At 37.3% G+C, this 20,045-nt stretch overlaps 2 protein-coding genes across 2 annotated transcripts; one reads left to right on the top strand and one right to left on the bottom strand.

The window, feature by feature from the left end:
- Positions 1–1,999: 1,999 nt before the first annotated feature.
- On the bottom strand, positions 2,000–18,836 carry LOC145764670 (alpha-ketoglutarate-dependent dioxygenase alkB homolog 3-like). Its single transcript, XM_082576319.1, has 6 exons — positions 18,704–18,836; positions 16,983–17,088; positions 12,214–12,248; positions 11,608–11,842; positions 4,616–4,834; positions 2,000–4,056 (listed from the first exon to the last, which is right to left on the bottom strand). The coding sequence occupies exons 1-6, from the start codon at positions 18,775–18,777 to the stop codon at positions 3,871–3,873; spliced, it is 855 nt and encodes a 284-aa protein (XP_082432445.1). The 5' UTR covers positions 18,778–18,836; the 3' UTR covers positions 2,000–3,870.
- LOC145764669 (uncharacterized) lies at positions 5,351–7,177 on the top strand. The gene has a single exon (XM_082576318.1). It carries the CDS (start codon positions 5,465–5,467, stop codon positions 6,416–6,418), a length of 954 nt encoding a protein of 317 aa, XP_082432444.1. The 5' UTR covers positions 5,351–5,464; the 3' UTR covers positions 6,419–7,177.
- Positions 18,837–20,045: the final 1,209 nt, after the last annotated feature.

Below are 20,045 nucleotides of genomic sequence, written 5' to 3'. Positions count from 1 at the left end.
CCTTAATTATTATCCACTCGGTAAATAGAATCAATATGGGATGTTCTTGTAGTTAGCTAGAGGTGTTGCACATCATTTAGGCTACGAGTAGTCCAAAGAAAATACAAAGGTCTAAACATAACCGCAGATGTCATCTGCGAGGAGCGCAGCGCTCATTCAGGGGTGGATCCAGCAATTGGCCTGAGGGCCAGGAGCGGCGATTTTAATAAAACACAATGATGTGTAGATCCATCTAAAATACACCGTAACTAAAGTTGCTTTTTTGTGTTTTAGGGAATCTTTCCAAACAAGCAGCTGATTTTTATTATTTACTTTTTTTGCTATTTAATTTATAGCCTACTTCTAAGCTTTGCGGTGTGAAAGTAGATCTACAAGTAGACCTAATGTCATAGCCGGGTTAAAAAAGAAGCGGCAAAACGAGAATGCCAGGACCTGATCGGAAGTGACTCATATAGATAACTTGGCGAACAGTTCAGTTTCTTAACACCACAGTAGGCTAGAGAGTATTTTAAAGCGAAATGCGTGGTTGAAACCGTTCTCTGCGCATAAGCCTGCGGAGAGGGTCGCTACACACCCGTTGGTCGACGTTGCCTTACATGCAAGAGTGGGAGCTCCGGATGTTGGGGTGCTCAGCGAAGGCAAGTCGACCCTTGTGTTCTGTCAGAAACAACTTAGGTTTGTGGTACGTAACGAAGTAAAGCAAAATCCCGAAAACGGATTTAGCTGCTTCGTGCCACAAGCTTTTGCTTTAGTCACCACAGAAAGGTGATGTTTCCTGAACTGGTCGTCGGACTACTCTGCATGTGACAACTCAACAAGTGTTTCAACTCAGCAAGTAGCCTACATTTCAGCTACTGCCAAGTCAGCAAATGAGATTTACATGCTCATTGCTCACGTCGGACTTGCTTGGTCATCGCTTGTAAAACTTATTAGGCCTATGCTGAGTTTTGTGACATGCTAAGCTGCGGCTTGCTCAGTTATCACTTTCTCAGTTTAATCATTTGCCAACTTCAGCTGCTTGCTGAAATGTTGCTGGCTCAATTGTCACTTGCTCAACTGCCATATGCTCAGTCAGGGAGTGCTCAGTTCACAACTGCTGATCTCCAGCAATTGGGCTTCAACTTTTTCTAAGTATCTTCAGGCAATACTTTTTACCGGTATATCAAAGTTTAAATTCCAACACAAAAGCAAATGACCAAAACAAGTAAAATGCATTTATCTGAAAACACCTTTGTGTGGATTGGGCCCTTCTTGAATTCACGTTTCAACTATAGGGTCAGTCAAGCGTATCATGGTCTAACACGTCATTGCCAATGCGGCCGATCATGATATTCTCTGCTGATGGTTAAAACTCTTAAGAATGTTCAATTACCTTTCCTTTAATTACCAATTCAAACTAGCTATCCATTGCAACAAAACTTAACTTTATTTGATGGGCCATAAATGATTCAATACCGTAACACGCTTTCTAACACACTTGTAGGCTACAAAATAGGTAAGGTCTTGAAAAGATGAACTTAATATTTAACCTGCAGGGGACGCCGAATTGTCTGGAGCATCCGCCCATACCTAGCTGTAACTGCTACAGAAAAATCCCGAGTACCAGCATGGTGGTAGGGATGATCTGATAATGATACCTTGGTTTTCTGCGAGTAGGTGCTACAAACCAATTTGTTGAGCTTCAACTGTGTACATAGTTGACGAATAGGCCTACCGCCGTTTATACACTTTTTGTTTGATTGTAAATACGAGAGGCTGTCGACCCAAGTTCTTCTCATAACATTAACGTGACATTCCAAGTTTCGGCTTGCTCGGTTTCATCATAGTGTAGGGCTGTAGGCTACCAACTTCAGCCATTTGCTCAGTTGTCACTTGTTCAGTTCACAACTGCTGACTTGTAGGAGACTCTCCTGAACCGCACCAAGAGACCAGCAAGTCTTTGGTTTTATCGTCCATTCGGTGGACGATTGTTTGATGATACGCGAGACCTAAATTAGTTTCATCTGCTTTTATTTTTGACCCTCACAACGAAAAACAATATAACTTATGCTAAACATAGAAGAGGTCTAGAACACCTGAAATAATATCACACTCAAATTGGTAATTCAAAAACCTTTACAAGTATGCGACACTACTGGGAATAACCGATCAAAGAATTTGTCAGTCCCAGGATAAACATTCAAAAACCAACCACCACAACAGATGAAGCTGCAAACTTTAAACTCGCCACTTTTATCTCCCAGGTAGGAATGCTGCAGCTTTCATTCCACTGCATCAGCCAAATATTCTCTTAGACTAGCTATTCTGCATGCTTAAACAGAATAAAATCGAAACATACAATATATGAACATCTTGCTTGTGGTTTGGTTGGGTGAAATTCAGAGAGTGTCGAGAGTTGTTATCTTGGAAAAGATTTCTGTTGAAAATGAGGGGAAGAATTTATACTAGTTGTGTGAGATCTGCAATGCTGTACGGAAGTGAGACATGGTGCTTACGGGAAAACGAATTGGCGATTTTAAGAAGAACTGAGAGAGCGATGGTGAGAGCAATGTGTGGTGTGAAGCTGGAAGACAAAAGTAATACTGAAGAACTTATGAACTTGCTTGGGTTGAATGAAAATGTTGATAAGTTGGCGAAAGCGAATGGAGTGAGGTGGTATGGGCATGTTTTGAGAAGGGATGAAGACATAGGCGTAGCCAGGGGGGGGGCGAAAGGGGCCATGGCCCCCCCCAAATTTTCAAAGTTTGAATTCCTTTGTTGAAAATATAATATAATTTGTATAAATTTATATCGTTTTCCAAGACATCTGGCTATTAACACCACCCAGGACTTGTTTTAGACACACAGAAAGACACAAATAAATTTTGCAAATTGTAAATCGCGCAAAGTTTACGCGATTTACGCTTCTTTTAACTAATCTGTGGAAGCAATTTCAGAATCGCTTACTGTGTTGGGCTTTTGTGTAGCTGAGTTTTTTGTGTTCTCTAATTTTAGCCGCAGATTTTGCCCGTTCGTGTGTAACAGCTACCTTTAATAAGTTAACAGCTGTTTATCTGCTTATAAATTTCATAAAAATATTACCCTGAAAGTGTTTCCAGAAAGCGCTATAATCCATTATTTTAGTGTAATTTTGCAAAAATTTTCCGGGGGAGCATGCCCCCGACCCCCCTAGAATACGCGTGCCTTCGGCACGCTCTAACCCCCGCCAGCTTTATTGCTTCCCTTGCTTAACCCACCAGGATACGCCATTTCACATCAGGTGGCGATGTCTTAAATCAAACACTTTGTCGTTCTCTTCAATTCATCAAATATTTGGCCCCCCCCAAAAATTTTTTCTGGCTACGCCACTGGATGAAGATGATGTTTTGAGAAGAGCGCTGGAGTTGCGAGTGGAGGGTCGTAGAAAACAAGGAAGACCCAAGAAAACGTGGAAAAGGCAAGTTGAGGAAGAAAGCAGCAAGGTGGGCTTAACAAGAAAGGACGCATTAGACAGATCGATGTGGAGGCAGGGTGTGAAGGCGATTGCGGCATTTGGAGGTGAATCCGGCCACCCTCGGTAACGGGGCATCACCGGATTAAAACTGGACTACTACTACTACTTGCACATATCATTTTCTTCAGGACTAAATGACAATAAACTTAAAATAGGGTAAAGTGTTGTTCAAGTATTATGACTTTCTTGATGGTGATCTGATTTGTAAGAACTCATATATGAGGTTTTTATTACTTTGGCGTTATATGAAGAAAGGAAAGAGCAAAAAGCAAAGTCAAATGATACTTAAACAGCCCTTTATCATCATATAAGTTAGTAAACTGTGTGAAAGTAAGAAAAGCGAAAAATTTATTGCAAGTATCCCAAAAAGCACATCTTTAGCTCGGGCTTTTCTCCGGATGCATCACTCTGAATGTCAGGTTTATCCTAGCGCTGCGGTCATGATATTCCCTGGGTACCCGATGCTGCCAGTCATGCTGAGTGGCCCCAAGCATAAGGAGCAAGCAGCCATGTGCAAGGGGAACTCTGATGTGTGGCTCGCCGGCCATGTTGTTTTTGATGTCCTGGTAAGAAATAAACAGAATGGCATTAAATTACATATAAAGTTACAAACCCAGAAAAGTATATGATAAAGTGAGAGCGACCGGGAGTTTTGCTTGCTGCCAGGATTAAACTATCAAAGAAGTTTTATCCGTTAGATCATAAAGATTCCCTCAATCAAGTAGATATCTCACAGTAAAACTTATCATACATACAACTTTTGCCAGAGAGGTTAATGTGTTGAAGCATAGTCCATAAGCAAACGAAATCAGGTCAACGCCACGATGCTGCTTGGTTTTGTTTGCTTATAATGTAGAGTCTCACTTATACGTTATCGGCTGATTATAACTACAGTAAGTTATTAAGAATCTTCACATTTTTATGAAAAAAATAAATGTTATCAGCTTATCTTCGCAAGATTTCAGAGCTGTTCATATTCTTAAGATGCCATTCTACATGAAAATTCTAAAAAAAACTTGTTATGTAATGAGTAAGAATAATCAGTTGCCAAAATAGCGTTTACGCTACGTAGTTACGTAAATTTACATACATAGCAAATTGAAAATATGCAAAACGCATTACCGCTTCCACTCGAGGTACGATTGGCCTGAGCTCAAAGTTTCTTGCGTCGCCAAAAGACAATGAAGCAATGGCAGGGCACCTTCCTAACGCCGGCTCACTGTCTGTGTGCCAGTCCACACTGTCATGCCCGTCTCGGTAGTAGTTCGCAAGGACAGAGTTAAAATTCAATTGGTAGGTTTCGTTCAAACGATCGCACAAGGCTGCAGTTAAAGGATGCCACTGAAGATAAAAATAAATAAACTTGATGGTATTTTTTTTCTTCTAAAAATAAAAACGTTAATTGTATACGTCAGCGTTTTCCAAATTTCTTTAGTGACTTAGAAACTTCCATCGTTTTCCGTGTGTTTTAAACCCAATTTAATACTTTTTCTCAACAGACCTACTTAAAACTTTGGCTTGTCTAGGGAGTCATGAGTGTTTATAAGTTTTTAAAGGGTGCCGTCAGCAATAAAATTTTGGGTCCACCGGTATACGCGATTAATGCACTTATCCAGGTTGTTTCAACATGCAAGCAGACTCATTTCAAGATGTATTAAAAAAAGAATTGACAGCATTGCATTGTCGTTAAATGGCAAAGATTGTGTCTGAAAGCTGAGCATGTGACGTCATATCACACTCCACCTAAAGATGTTGTCAATTTCTGCAAACTCAAGCGGCGTATAAATGCGATGCTTCAAAAAAACGATCAGCAATATCCGGCCTTGCATCACAACAACAGCGTTGAAATCAATCAGAGCTCAGTTCAGTTTCTGAAACCACAGTGAACAACAGTGCTCACAATTTGACAAGTTTCTTGAAAATTAAACAAAAAAGTGAAGTTTAAAACTTAAATCGTTTTTGAAGTTGACAATGACAGAAATAACGGAAAAGACAGATATGAAGGACGAAGAATGGGACAGGTACGCGTTGCTAAACCATTTTGAGTTGGTAGAGTGGGAATTAACAAATATTCCAAATCTTCAGTTGGAAACTCTAGATATGGATGACTGTAACTTAAACGAGATACCACCTGCGCTCATGGAAATTGAGTATTATGCTTTTAGAGACGTTCAGGCTGTAAGTTTTAACGATAACCCTGACATAACGAACGCAGACATCTTGGGTAAGCTTGCTGATCTTCAAGCGATCAACATGTGTGGTTCTGGCTTGAGTGAAATACCAACCAGTTGGTCAAACTTAAACAAACTACAGATCTTAGGTCTTGGAAATGTGAAAAGTTTGACCGGCTTTGGCCCAATGAAGAACCTTACCAGCATAACATGGCTGGACCTTGGAGGGTGTGGGCTTAAACATCTCCCTGAAGAAGTGACCCATTTAAGCAATTTGGTTGTTTTAGCACTGGGTGGCAACGAAGGGATAGAAATTGACGACAGTATTTGCTCTCTTCGGAATTTAAAAAAACTCGCACTCAACAAATGCGGGCTAAAAGTGGTACCACCGGCCATATATTCACTTATCAAACTAACCCATTTGCACTTAGATGACAACATGCTGCAGAAATTAGAAGAAGAATTCGCTCAGCTCAAGAACCTTGAGGAATTATCAGTAACAGGGAATGGAAACCTCAGCTTTCCCAGCCTACTGGCTTGTTGTGAAAGCGTACGCACAATAATAATCGACGAGTCCCTTGACTTGGCGAGTTTATCCCATTCATTGCGTCATAAGTTGAGGCTAACAAACAAGCCATCTACGAATGATGGTGCAGAAGGCGCAGTTATGAATACAAGCGAAATTTTGCAATCGATCAGTAAATTGCCGAATTTTTACACAATTTCAACGTTTCCACAAGTGGAAGCAATGTAAGAGGACTCTATTCGTTAAAATGAAAAACAAAGGTTGAAAACTTTTCGTTCACAGCAATTTGTTAATTATGAATTCGCTTTCAAGTGGTGAGGATTCGACAAATTTATTACAAGTTTTAGAAATTGAATAATTCAGATATCGTCTTGAAATCGGAATGTTTATGAGTAAAAATGCCAACAGTACGTTTGAAGTAAACGCGACTTAATGAAAACATGCCACTCATGTTGGAGTGGGTAAGGTTAGATTTGCTTTTTTATGTGTTGTTATATATTTCTTTTTATGTTACTGTCCATCTTGCATTTGCTTGTTTTACACTTGTATGATTGGCAGTAAATGCCAGTGGTATTGATTTTAAATTCAATAACCAACACTACAATCGAAATGTTTCATCGTGACTTGTTGTATTTTTTTGTAAAGCTGAAAGTAATTATTTACTGAAAATCTTACCCATAAAGCAAAGTGAAACTGATCTTTTCTCAAGCATTCCTTCTACTTTGCTTTAAGAGTTTCAGTTTGCTGTTGTGATGAAAGGCTAACAAGCTACTGCTTCTTTATCAAACACTTAAACCAGGGTAAGCAAACCATTAGCAAATTATACCAAAATGGTCGACTACATTTGCAACGAAAGAAGTTCACTTTAGTTTTGTGTGTGAGTGGTTTTAATTAAACCGACACAGTGGCAATACAGTTACGAGTATATTTTTGTAACGTTTTTATTCTTGTGAAACAATTAAAGCGATTTGTAATAAAACGTTGGTTCTTTAAGAAACAGGCCTATTTCTCAGCGGAGTTGTTTAGACAGAATATTAAGCGGAGATCTTGTCTGCAAAATTTCTTCAACGTGTGTACAGTGATCAGTTTATCAGAAACACGTTCAATATCATAAGCGTTTGCTGCGTTTCTAACATGAAAATTTTCACGAATGATTTGAGCTAGTAGGAAAGTGCTTTTCAACAAAAAGAGCTATCGTTCAATAGAAGAAAAATTCTGGGAAAACCACAGAAGTGCTTTGTCACTTGAAATTATGTTACTAAAACATTAAACACAAATAGCAAACAACTCGAAACAAAGACAAAACGCAAGAGAATCTCGGAAGCCAAAAAGTAGCCAAAGACTTGAAGGTAGGTCAGTGATCTTGTGTCATGTTCTTAAGAAAAAACAAAATATTCCCCTTAACGAGTGTTCAAAACTAAAATATATGTCGACTTTTTTAAACAAGGATATTTTGTTTCATTTTATTTCGAACAACTTTCCAAGCAGTAGTCGTGAGCTGCAATACGTTGTTCTCTCATTGAGGTAAGAAAACTGTTGTGATGCGAACGAATTAAAGCCGGTTTTTGTGCTGATTTGAAAGTGAGGAACACATTTAAAACTAAGTTAGACCAAGCAAAAGGTTTTAATCAAAGAATAGTTCTCACACCCCCGTCATAATAGAGCAGTGGTTTTCAACCTTCTTGGTGGAACGGAACCCAATGAAACATTCCAAAAGCTCGAGGAACCCCTGTTCAAAATTCAATTGCCATATGCAAAAAACATCGTTTGATTAAAAAAATTAAATTAAAATACTCATGTTCAGATTAATTTATGTACAATAAAAATACAAACTGTAAAAAATTACATTTATTTTCATAAAAAATTTAATGAGAAATTTGAGCCTGGTGTTTCTTGCACAAGTCTTTAATATTGGGTCGTGTGTTTGACAGACACGTACACGAAGTTAAAGTGAAGCAAATTTATTAATAGTGGCAAACCTAATCAATATTTGATTATATTTAAACAATATGTATATAATAATAAAATAGACTCTCGGATTTGAATGTAAACTTGCGAAACCCCTAGACTTACTGGCGGAACCTTAGGGTTCCGCGGAACCCTGGTTGATTGAAAACCACTGTAATAGAGTAAACCAATTTTGAACTTGAGGGGAGAAGCGACACGTGCAAAAGTTGTCGTCATCAAACGTCATATAAAACGAAAACAAATCAAAGGACAAGAAAAGTGGTTGCATTGCAAGACATAGAAGAATATCGCAAATGCATAAGATTTGATACAAGCAGGCGCTATGCAATGCCTGGTAGGCAGAAAGGAAGTCAGTAATTAACTAAAGCTAACAACATTTGTGGACGTTAAGTTAGTGAAAAGTGATCGATTTTGAAAAAAAAATATTATTCTACAACCGATGTAATCTCATGTTGTTCAATGAAGCTGAAAAGTGATCGCAAAAACATTCCCTGCTTTTTTGCGCAATTGAAAGTAGACTGTAGCAATCAGCTGTAAACAGTGCTAGAAAATACCTTGTGGTCAAAATGCTGTAATTAAGGTTAAAAAAGTATAAAAAGAACTCTCAAAACCCAGTTGACTACAGGGTTCAGACCCAGATAACAAAATCTTTCATTTTTACTTTTAAAAATGTCTTGCAGTCTGGGGAAATCCAACAAAGAGTTCACCAAGGTCGTATATTTTGCACTTGTCGCATTAATATGACACGTATCAAACACAGCCATCAACATCACATGACATCCTCCATTACTTGTGGTCAGGCTTTGAACGTGATTGCAAGTTTTAAGCAATATTGTCGCAACTTTCATATTGTCGGAACGTTTTTCTGCTTTCTCACCGTTTTATCACTTTTCAGGAACAAAAAAGCGCTTCGTAAAGCTCATAATTATATCACCTCATCCAAAAAACGAAGCGAAGATTGAAATTAGCAACGCATGAAGAAAAACATGAGTAAGCAATATCCTAAAAGGTTGAATGCTTCAACCAGCTAGCAGCCTGTTGTTTCATCACTGGTAGTCCCTCAATAAGTTTTTTCAGCTACATGACATTTGCACGTTGTCTCTCATCCGGTATTGCAACATGGCAAAATTTCACAATTATATCCAGGATGCATGTGAAGGTTTGGCAATAGCAGTGAAAAATCACTTCTGATCACAAACGTCTGATAACGGCAATCTAGCAAATACGTCTAGAGACGTTAAATCTATGTAACAAAAAAACAAGTTTGCTCTGGCTGGAATATCGACAGCAGAGCTGAAGATGTAAAAAATATAATTTTGACACCAGTAGTGAAAGTCGATCAATGACTTTTGGCAAGTGCTAACTGCCGCTGTAACTATTTCCTGTAATGCTATAAATAAAAGTTGTTCGTTACAAAGTGAACCTTTGCAAACTCTGCCAAGTTGTTTTCTTCTGCTGGTTCTGAACTATATATACTAGAGGCAATAAAAAAGTTTTTATACCTATTCACACGCACCGCTTGCTTGTCGCAAATATCGTCCGTAGCGCATGAACACAACACTACAGCTCGTAAAGAACGCACGTCAATTATGACATTTTAAGCAAAACAAATTTTGCTTGGCTACTTTTTCGGTTTTTTTGTGTGTGGTTTGGAGCTGATCAGAAAAAAACTCAAGTTTAATTTTTCATATCATTAATACTTTTTGAGATGTTTGCAATTTTGAATCAAATGTGTTGAATACCTTTTGTGGGAGAAACAAATCTGTAAGGTACACAAATTCTATATTTGCATACCGGAAACAGGCCTATAGGCAGCAACAGGAAATGCACACTGCCATACAATTTTACATTTAACAGAGTGCTTATAGCTAGAAAGAACGAGACAAGCTATAGTAGATTTTCAAAGAATTAATAAACATAGGTAAATCTCTCCATCACATAACATAATTCACGTGATGGCCAACCAATGAAAGTTCACATGATTACATACATGTTCACAAACCAGCCGAGTTCACATGATCAAAGCGAATGTGAAGAAATTAGTCAGCGAATGACAATCACTTGCAAAACTTCTTGTCTCGTGGTATTTCAACCGCAAATGGCACCACAGGTTGTCTTGAAAGCCATTAAATGTTACATATTGAACGCACGGCCTGTTAAAGTGATTGTCAAATCATGTGGTACCGTAAACTGTTATTTATAAACTAAGTAATTACACAAAACGTAAATCATCTCGAACCATAACGGATAAACCCGACGTCGGCAATGAGTGTTGTGTTCAGCTGCCGAAACAAACATATTTCTAAGTGTCATCCACAAATGAATATATTTGTCAAAACGACCAGCCGAGACTAATTATGCTCGTCACATGCACTGGAGAAGTAACAAGCAGTGCAGAAAATACACGAAGAAAGTGCTCACTGTGTACCAGGCATCTTAGATTGGGGGTGATAACTAGGTTTACGTAGTTTTAATGTTTCGTCACTCAGAAAGGAGCTAGAGCTCTCTACAGAAAGAACATGGTGGATTGGTGGTGAAACAATGAAGCCAACAAGGGTATAAAATTTACAAAAAGCCTAGAAGTTCTGCGGTGGTTTTCATAATGTGAACGAAAATATTTCCTTTTTCCTACCAGATCACTGCTCAACTAAAAGCGAAAACCATAGACACATGCTGATGTAACGCTGGGCACTATTTCTCGGGCAACTTTTATCAGCAATATTTCTCGTCGACGAGTGAGGAAAAAAGTTGCAAATGCGAGTGAACAGAAAAAAACTTACACGTACGAACGCAAGTGGAGAAAAAAGTTTGAAATACAAACGCAAGTGACGAAAAAACAGTTTCAAATACCCACGGGTGGAGAAGTGTTGGCGTGTGGAAGCCGGCGACCAAACATGGCCTACCGGCGTGGTAGTTTCGGAGGCCATTTGACGACTCCTTGGCGGCCACGGCCGCCGAAGCTTAAAGGCCTGTTATATTTTTATATGCTTATGAACTTATATATTAAATTTCGGAACCCAAAAAAGTAATTAAAAAGACACAAAAAGATAAATTTGTCTTCATTATTGCTCCATAGCACCAATTAGCGGATATTGAATAACACGTCAATAGGTTAGGATGCAGTTAGCGACATTAAAAGCCGAATAAAGCTATGATCGGCGCGCGGTGTAAGAGGGCAGTGAAATCCTGCTGTGTTACTTTCGTACATGTAATCACATTGTCTCTACATACACTGAAAAAGAAAATCAATCTTCTTCGTTTGAACCTTCTTCGCCACTTCAAGGGTTCAGGGGTTCTGCCTTTTACCACCCTTGGGCAGTGGCGGCGACGCGGCCTAGATGTTTGGGCAGGTGTCGAGCAGCCATTTAATTGATTCGTCAATTCGAAAATGAAGAAAATCAATGTTAATTGCAAGTGAAATGAAAAATGCTGCGAAAATATGAACTTACAAATGTATTAGCCTCCAGCATCACTCCAGAGTAGGAATATGGATACTTGCTGAACCATTCTGTCAAGCGACCTTCATTGGTCCCATATTTCTTGTTCACCTGTTGTTTCCATGACACCTCATTTAGCAAAGTTTCAAACATCCAATCAGCGTTTTTCGCATCAATAAAATTTGGTTCTAACCGGATTTTCGACTCTCCATTGGTCGTACTTCCCAAAGTGTATTCACCACTTTCTCTGAGAGGAAAAAACAAACTTCATGTGGTACCTCAGCAATGCTTGATAAAAACACAAGCCCAGATGATTATAATAAAACATGTAATACATTCTAGAAAGTGATCCCAAACCCAATAAAATGGCAGCAGGGTTTTGAAATGTGGTCATCATATTCCTAATGTTGGAAAATGATTATCAAGAACAAACAAACATTCATTAGTGTTAAAATTGGTGAGATGCGTAGCTAGGAACAGCAGTTTATGATTGAGCAGATTTATCTCTAAGACTAAGATTAAAAACTTAATTTTTAAATTGGATGCCTGATCAACATTCAACATATTTCATTCAATATTCAAAAAGTTTGTAATATAATTATAATACATTAGAAATACCTTAAAATTCGGAGCTTTGGGGCCTCTTTAAGAAGCTGAAATAACAATTGAACAACACAACTCAATGTGCATAGCAATTAGCAATACACTAAGTTACAAAAACAGAGAGAGACTGTTCACCAGGCATTTGATAATAAAAGTAATTTGCGTTCTTCTGGTGAATATTTACTAGGTTTCCTCCTGATGTTAAAGATGATAACTAGTTTTTGTATTTCCGACGTTTCGTCAGTCAGCACGACTGACACTAAGTTACGTTACAAATGAATAGAAATAGGCATACCCAGTTAGGAAAATCCGTCATTTTTACATTGATTCAACGTCTGCAGACGTTGAATCAATGTAAAAATGACGGATTTTGTTGTCTGGGTATATTGGGTAGCTTATATCAGTTCTAACCAGTGGCGTATGGTGACCATTGTTTTGAGTATCCTATTTTAGAATGTTTCAAACACACGCTTAATGTTCTCAATGATTCTTTATGTCATATCACATCAGTTTATTTGGATATGATCTGAACAGCTATGGAGCAAACTGCAAACCTAGAGTGTATTGTTGAAACAAAATCACCCAAAAAATTGTTAACCGTACACCACTACTCCACTAGTTTCAACTACTAAAAAGAGACAGTAAATGTAAGTCCGTTGTGAAAATATGCAATAAATTGTAGCAAAAATTCAATTTTGAATGTTTCATGCTTAGTTGCTTACAGTAGCCTATATATTAGGGTGGTCCAAAAAAAACTTTTTTTGTAAATGTTAATGTCTCACCCTAAAATATTGTTACCATTGATGAGAAAATGATATATGTGAATTTTCATAAAGATTGGTTGATATTTAGGGGTTGCTACCGGGGTTCAAAGTTTTGTCGTTTGCCCCCATTTTAACGTTTCGAGAGGATATGATATGATACGGTACAGTAAAAAATACGGTACAGTGCCATTGTATATTGCAATAAAAATACAGTTTAATAATTACTCTATGGTCTGTTTATAAACTCATGTGTCTGTATTACGAATTATACTAACTGGTGTACATGTACGAAATGTGCGACTTTGTATAAGGTAAAGGTGAGTCCCATACTTGAATACAAGCATCGAGGGATGAGGTTCTCATTATACTAAGCCTTCGGCACTAACGAGAGTAGGGTGGCCAGTTCCTTTCTCTCGGCCGCCTTTACTTCAGCAACTACGCCCACCCAATATATTATACCCTGGGTAGAGGTGGGCGTGGGCGGTGTTTGTCAACAACCAGTATAAGCCGGGAGTCAAACCAGGATTGCATAATTGGAAAGCGAGCGTGTCACCGCTGCGACTTTGTATACTTGTGTTTAAAATGCAGAGACTAAATTGGACATTCATTAACAGCTTTAGAATACAACAAATAAACTACATACAGGAATTATTGCGCGAGGGTCTTTCTACTGCAGTCTGGATATCGCTGACGGTGATCGGCGACGACACGCAAAAGATACTGTTTTTGTTCTTCGTCACATGTGTGTAATGTGTTGTATTCCGTGATCAACGCCACTCCACGCTCGGCAATGTCCCAACCGGGGTGCCAATTGCAATGCTCAAGGGTGCCGCGAGATATTTTAACTTTAACCCGTTAAGTGTGGAATTTATTTATTTATTTTAACTCTAATCCACAATAAGCCTTTGTTTTCTCGCCCAGGAATAACAGCGTGAAAGAGATTTTGAATCGTTGCTGTTTTTTCCATAAAAACGTTTGAAACGCATCATTATTGCCAGGTTTCATGATTTTATTTTGCGTTTCACGGCGCACAAAGTCAAATTGCAGTGATGGATTATCGGATTGTGTGACCCAGCACGATTATAAAATTGCACGATTGTTTGCGAACCACTATAAAATAGAAACTTTTGCATGGGGGATACAATACCTGCGCATACAAACACGATAGCCTACATAGCTAATCGAGAAAAGGCTAAGTTATAATTGATTTATTCTTTATACCAGTGCTCCGCAACCTTTATTTACTCACGGCACACTTAAAAACTCTTTAAAATTTTGCGGCACAATTCGGCCGACACATTTTCAAAATGTAAAAAATAACTATCATCTTTTTAATGAGATATTTGCGCTTGTTTCTTGCTTTAATAAAGTTAACAATTTGGATACAGTCATTCATTGTTTCTGTCAGCTCCCTTGTAAAATGTTTGATCATCAAGGCTTCCCTGTGTAAGCAGCAATACATAAGTTGAATGGCTGGATTTTGACGTTTTACCCATGCAGCTAAACTTCTTCCTTCGCCCACCATTGCTGAAGCACCATCTGTGCAAACGTTGATGCAGTTATTCCAATGGATACCATGGGTTATGAAAAACTCGTTGGTCACTCTAAAAATTTCCTGGCCAGTCGTTCGTTCCTGGCTGGAAGTTCTTTGCAAAATAATTAGGCTACTCGTTTGTTATGGACTCGCCATTGACAAAACGTTGGCTACTACACTTAATAGCTGTGCTTTCAATATTACGAAATTTTTCATTAAACACTGCTAACTGACAATTCAAAATGACCTAGCCTGACTTCTAAAAACGCACTACCACGTTAACCAGCCTTTTTTAAAACTAGGGCAGCCTTCCCATTGCGAAAACTTCAATGTGAGGCAAAAAAATCATAAATGCACTGTGGGAAGTCTAGCTAGAGTTTGAGTTGTCTTGCAGTGGTAAAGCGAGAATTTTTAAAACATAAAAACTCCTTTCTTTTCAAAAAGTATGTTCTGATGATAGTTATCCCGCGGCACACCGGTTGCGGAGCACTGCTTTATACTTATATGAATATATTTTGTGAATTGCTTTGCGATTACAATTGGGTCTCCAAATTAGTGGATTTTCCGTACAAACGAACATTAAAACTAAAAAAACGAGAACGACTGCTTATAGTCGAGGAAGAAATGTGGGTGGCTTTGTCGAATGTGCCTCGAGATATTAAGGGACTTGTGCAAGAAGTCAAGCCCAAATTTCACACTAAATTTTGAATAAATACATTTATTTATGCGCGCTATACTGTACAACTCATTCTGTGCTATTTCATACAGTTACTTGAAATACAGAAATCTCATAAAATTGACCCAGTTTTGCCAGGATGCCGCAAACTATTTATCTCTTCGATAGGGTGCCGCAAGGTCAACAAGGTTAGGAACCACTGCTCTAAACCCTTGACAGCCTGTTTTAACCTAAAAGGAGGACTTTCTGATGATTACCCTTTTAGGGTGAAACAGGCTGTCAAGGGTTTAGACAGTGGTTCTCAACCTTTTCTGAGTCATGGCCCCCCAGACTGTGGCTCTAAAAGACCATGGCCCCCTTGAGCAAAATAAAAATGTATTTGTTTAAAGAACAATGAAACGAAATCAATAAAAACAGTTAACGAATGATTAAATGATTTAATGCTTTCTTTTTCGTAATAGACTACGCTAGTAAATCAAGCGTATCCTTAATTGTTACGTTACAATCACAAAAGATGATGCAACATGCAGTGAGATAGAACATATGATGAAAAAACATGCTTTTGGCTAGCTTTACGATACTAACACCTACATGAGTGTTTTTTGTGTCACAATTCTGTTATAATTCATCAATACATGTTATAATTTATTAATGAAGCTTTTTATCGTGGCTCCCCTGAGAACGCTCTGTGGTCCCCTTGGGGGGCCGAAGGCCACGGTTGAGAACCCCTGGTTTAGAGGGTAATAACTATGTATGTACTATGTATATTAGTTTACATCATGTACATTTGTACATGTAGTTTATTTACTGTCTTCTAAAGCTGTTATTGATTGTCAAATTTAGTCTCTGAACTTTAAACACAAGTATACAAAGTCGCACATTTTGTATATATATGTAGACCAGTTAGTATAATTCGTAATACAGACGTACATGAGTTTATAAACAGACTATATAGAGTAATTATTAAACTGTATTTTTCTTGCAATATGCCATGGCACTGTACCATATTTTTTACTGTACCGTATCATATCATATCTGTATCACATCCTCTTAAAACGTTAAAATGGGGGCAAACGACAAAACTTTGAACCCCGGTAGCAACCCCTAAATATCAACCAATCTTTATGAAAATTCACATATATCATTTTCTCATCAATGGTAACAATATTTTAGGGTGAGACATTAACATTTACAAAAAAAGTTTTTTTTGGACCACCCTACTATATATATATGCCATATGCATTGCTAGGTATATATAAAGTATCTGACACTTTAGGGTTACTGCAAGAAATCTTCCCAATTGATTTTAATTATAAAATACCGGTACATTACGTATGTCGTATATTGTATAATACCCCATTATACATGTGATTACTATCAAATCTATGTAACTTTGGTCTAATTCGAGAGATTTCAAGAAACTCTGAAACATTATAATTATATATAATTTTTACCAACTCCAAATTGTATAAAATTAGTGTGATGTTTTGCCACTTGCAAATGAATGACATAAACATATGCACGAATTAAGTTTTTAAAGCAAGACTAAGATGAATGCAGTTTGTACATGTATAATTTTGAATATTTTTTTTAAGGTTATGTTTGGCAATACTAATGATTGATAAGATAAAAACACTGTAGACACAAGAAATGCAGCATTTTCTCAAAATGTAAAATATTTCAAATTTTGCCAAAATTATCGTAATACTACCTGGAAGGATACATAGTTACATACGGTATGTGAAACAGTCCAATACATTGCAAGAATTTAATCTAACCTGCTAGTAAACATTGATCAAATTGCACTTACATTCGGAGACACACTCTGAAAAGTATGTGAACTGGTACTGGTGCCTTTGTATTGCTTACCAGCCCAGCTATGGGCAGATATATCACTTGGAGCTTTGGATCTAACACTGAAAGAAATACAACTGTGTTAAACAAGAACCGTTTTAGCTAAACAAGAACAGATTAATATAGATAGATTATTATTTCGTTCCACAGGAAACAAAAATAAAAAAATCACAATTATTTTGACAGCTTACTTCACAAGTTCACATTATTATACCTTTTTTTAATTGACCACTTAAGGCATTATAGTATCAAATCAATGTACGGATGTACCGATCACATTAACAATATCATAGTTTACAAGCAATGTGTAAGTTAAAACAACTAGGCCATACAAATAAGAATAGAATTAAGGTTGAATAAAGACTAACACAGTAACGAAGGATAGGCTACACTAGCTTGCTATTGGTTTGTGACTGATGAAAATAATAAATCAGACAGCGTTTTGATCAATAAAATGCAAACTTCAAGTTAAACACAATGAAAAAGAATACTACCACAAAAATCAGTCAACAATTGAAACACAAATCACAACTTTGAAAATAAATGCAATATTAGTTCAAAAATATCAAGCAAACAATGCAGAGACATGAAATGAGTATATGCGATATTGGCTTCATCAATCCCATGGGGTGTGGGGTGATAAACGAATCGGGAAGCTCTGCTCTACAAGTATGCGAAACTGCCAGGATTAGGCTCTGCAAGAAGCTTCCCAGTCCGAGGATAACGAATCAATCAATCAAATCGGGCTGTACTTAAACTAAAAATTCAACACAAAAAACATTAACGATTGAGTCGCTTTGAATTAGAATTTAGATTAAAAAAAAAACACTTCAGGGCGATGTCGAATTGATATCCTTGGATAGCTAAGCCAAGAATTAGCGCACGAGCAACCAATTCAGTTGAAAAACTCTTGAGTTTGGAAATTTACCATTTCATCAATGTTCTCTCGTTTGTTGTTGTAAAGGAATGTAAAAAAAAATATAACATGCTCGACTGAACATGAGCGGGTGAGCACAGAGACTGAGGCTATATTCACAACATCTATATAGTAAGAATAGCCACTACGCAACATATATTATATATATATATACATTATACATTTGAAAAGAAAAATTTGGAGCTGGTGTGCAAGTCTTGGTCATAAATGCTATAACATGAATTAATATATGAAATAACATATATTATATGTGAAAGATTGAAATTGACCAATACATATCATATAGGTTGAAGTATGTGAACACTGAACAGCATTCAACCATCCAAAAGATGTTTATGAAAACATTCTTTTTACTAGTTACACTATTTTCTGACCTTAACCTTCAAGGTTAGGTGAGGGTTTCGGTTGGAGTTAAAAAATAATAAAGCAAAAATAACTTCACTCTGTCAATCTCAGTGACTGGGCCTGCGTCAGTGATTCAAGGTCTCTACAAGCGTCAAGCACCGTATGCAAAAATGCCAGGATTAAGCTCTGCAAGAAGCTTTTCCAGTCCAAGGATAAAGATTCCATCAATCAATCAATCAAAATTTTCTTCACTCAACATTTTTGGTGAAATTCAATCTATGACATTATTGCATTTTGACCAAGGCAGAGACTTGTACACCAGTTACAAAAATTTAATATCAGCACAAAAGAGCATAAATAACAAATCATTACTATAAAAAAGTCTCATATCTTACCTATTTTCTTTTTTTCGTAAAGTAGAAGATGCAGCCCATGAACCTTGTACACGTGATGTCCGACTATTGTTCATTTTAAGACTAAGTGTTAAAAATGGCAAAAAAGAAAAATGTTAGTTTTAAGCTGTTCAACTCTGAGGAAAAGACAAAAAAGTTATTAATATGTATACCGTACCGGTACCATACTTTATAATATTATACCGTATTATACGGCACTACTCATGTCAGAGCTAGGTATCATTAAATCTAAAGGACCTTAATAGTTAATGTATGACCAAATCAATAAATTAATATCAATAATTGTACTATATCATATTGTTTTTTTGTTGCTGGTGCGTATGGTAAATCCTCCGGTCTTTTAGAAACTAAACCAACCCACTTTGAACATTTAGCAGGATCCAGCATTAATAAATCAATCAAGTTTATTTCGGCATAGCTCCACATTCATTTTCAATGTACACTTCAGGAGATATAAGAAACCGCTTTTTGTAATATCGAAACTACACCATGGAGGCACCGAAAAAAACAAGCAGTTATCTAAGTCAAATGATAATTGGTTTGCTAATTTCTGCATTTGCAGGAGACTAAGGCCGCTGGAGCGGATTGAACGAACGAAAGACATTCTTGCAATAGCCAATTTTACAGCCCACAAACCACCACATTCAAGCACAAGGACGCGTTAATGACGAAAAATAAAATGAATGAAATTTTATTTTAGATTTTTGATAACTTGATGTGGTATTGTTGTTGTCAATTGTCACTTCACGCTTGATTGGTTTGTTTGCATGACATGTTACCAATCCAAATACTAATAATTTTTCACAAGTTAAATGCAACCAATGAAGCGTCAATAAAAAGTTTAACGATTAACAATGTTTAGGTGGTTCTTGTACTTCATCTGGATTGTGTCGTTAGTTGTGTTTTGTAACGGATAAAAATGTTTTCATAAAAATTAATGCTGACCTTTCTTTCGTTTTTTTGTGTAGCCTACCGTTTATCAGCTTTGAGAAGAGCCACATAGCCGAGTGGTGAGAGCCGTGGTTCGACGTTTGAAATGCTACCGGTTCGACACCATTCAAGAACATATGGCTGATTGTTGGCTGTGTCTTTGACAAGACACTTAAATGCACGCCATCGATTGCTTAGTGGTATTGCTTAGTGGAGCTTTGGCCCAGGGATATCTAAAGAAGGGATACGAAGGCTTAAATAATACGTCTGACAATAGAAAGGCTTTTGTTTGGTTGGTTGATTTTGAATCTTTGTCCTCGGACTGACAAAGCCTTGATTGGTTATTCCTGGTAGTTTCGCATACTTCTAGAGCAGGGGTTCTCAACCTTTTTTC

The sequence above is a fragment of the Aplidium turbinatum genome, chromosome 2 (genome assembly GCF_918807975.1).
Source record: "Aplidium turbinatum chromosome 2, kaAplTurb1.1, whole genome shotgun sequence".
NCBI classification, from domain to species: Eukaryota; Metazoa; Chordata; class Ascidiacea; order Aplousobranchia; family Polyclinidae; genus Aplidium; species Aplidium turbinatum.
Note: the sequence above shows the minus strand (reverse complement) of the source record. Positions and strands in the feature narration are given on the sequence as shown.

Coding starts and splice junctions, on each gene's coding strand:
- LOC145764669 (XM_082576318.1), top strand. CDS start 5,465: ATGACAGAAATAACGGAAAAGACAGATATGAAGGACGAAGAATGGGAC.
- LOC145764670 (XM_082576319.1), bottom strand. CDS start 18,777: ATGAACAATAGTCGGACATCACGTGTACAAGGTTCATGGGCTGCATCT. Junction 17,089..18,703: donor TTACGAAAAAAAGAAAATAG/GTAAGATATGAG, acceptor TATTTCTTTCAG/TGTTAGATCCAAAGCTCCAA. Junction 4,057..4,615: donor TCGTACCTCGAGTGGAAGCG/GTAATGCGTTTT, acceptor ATTTCTTACCAG/GACATCAAAAACAACATGGC.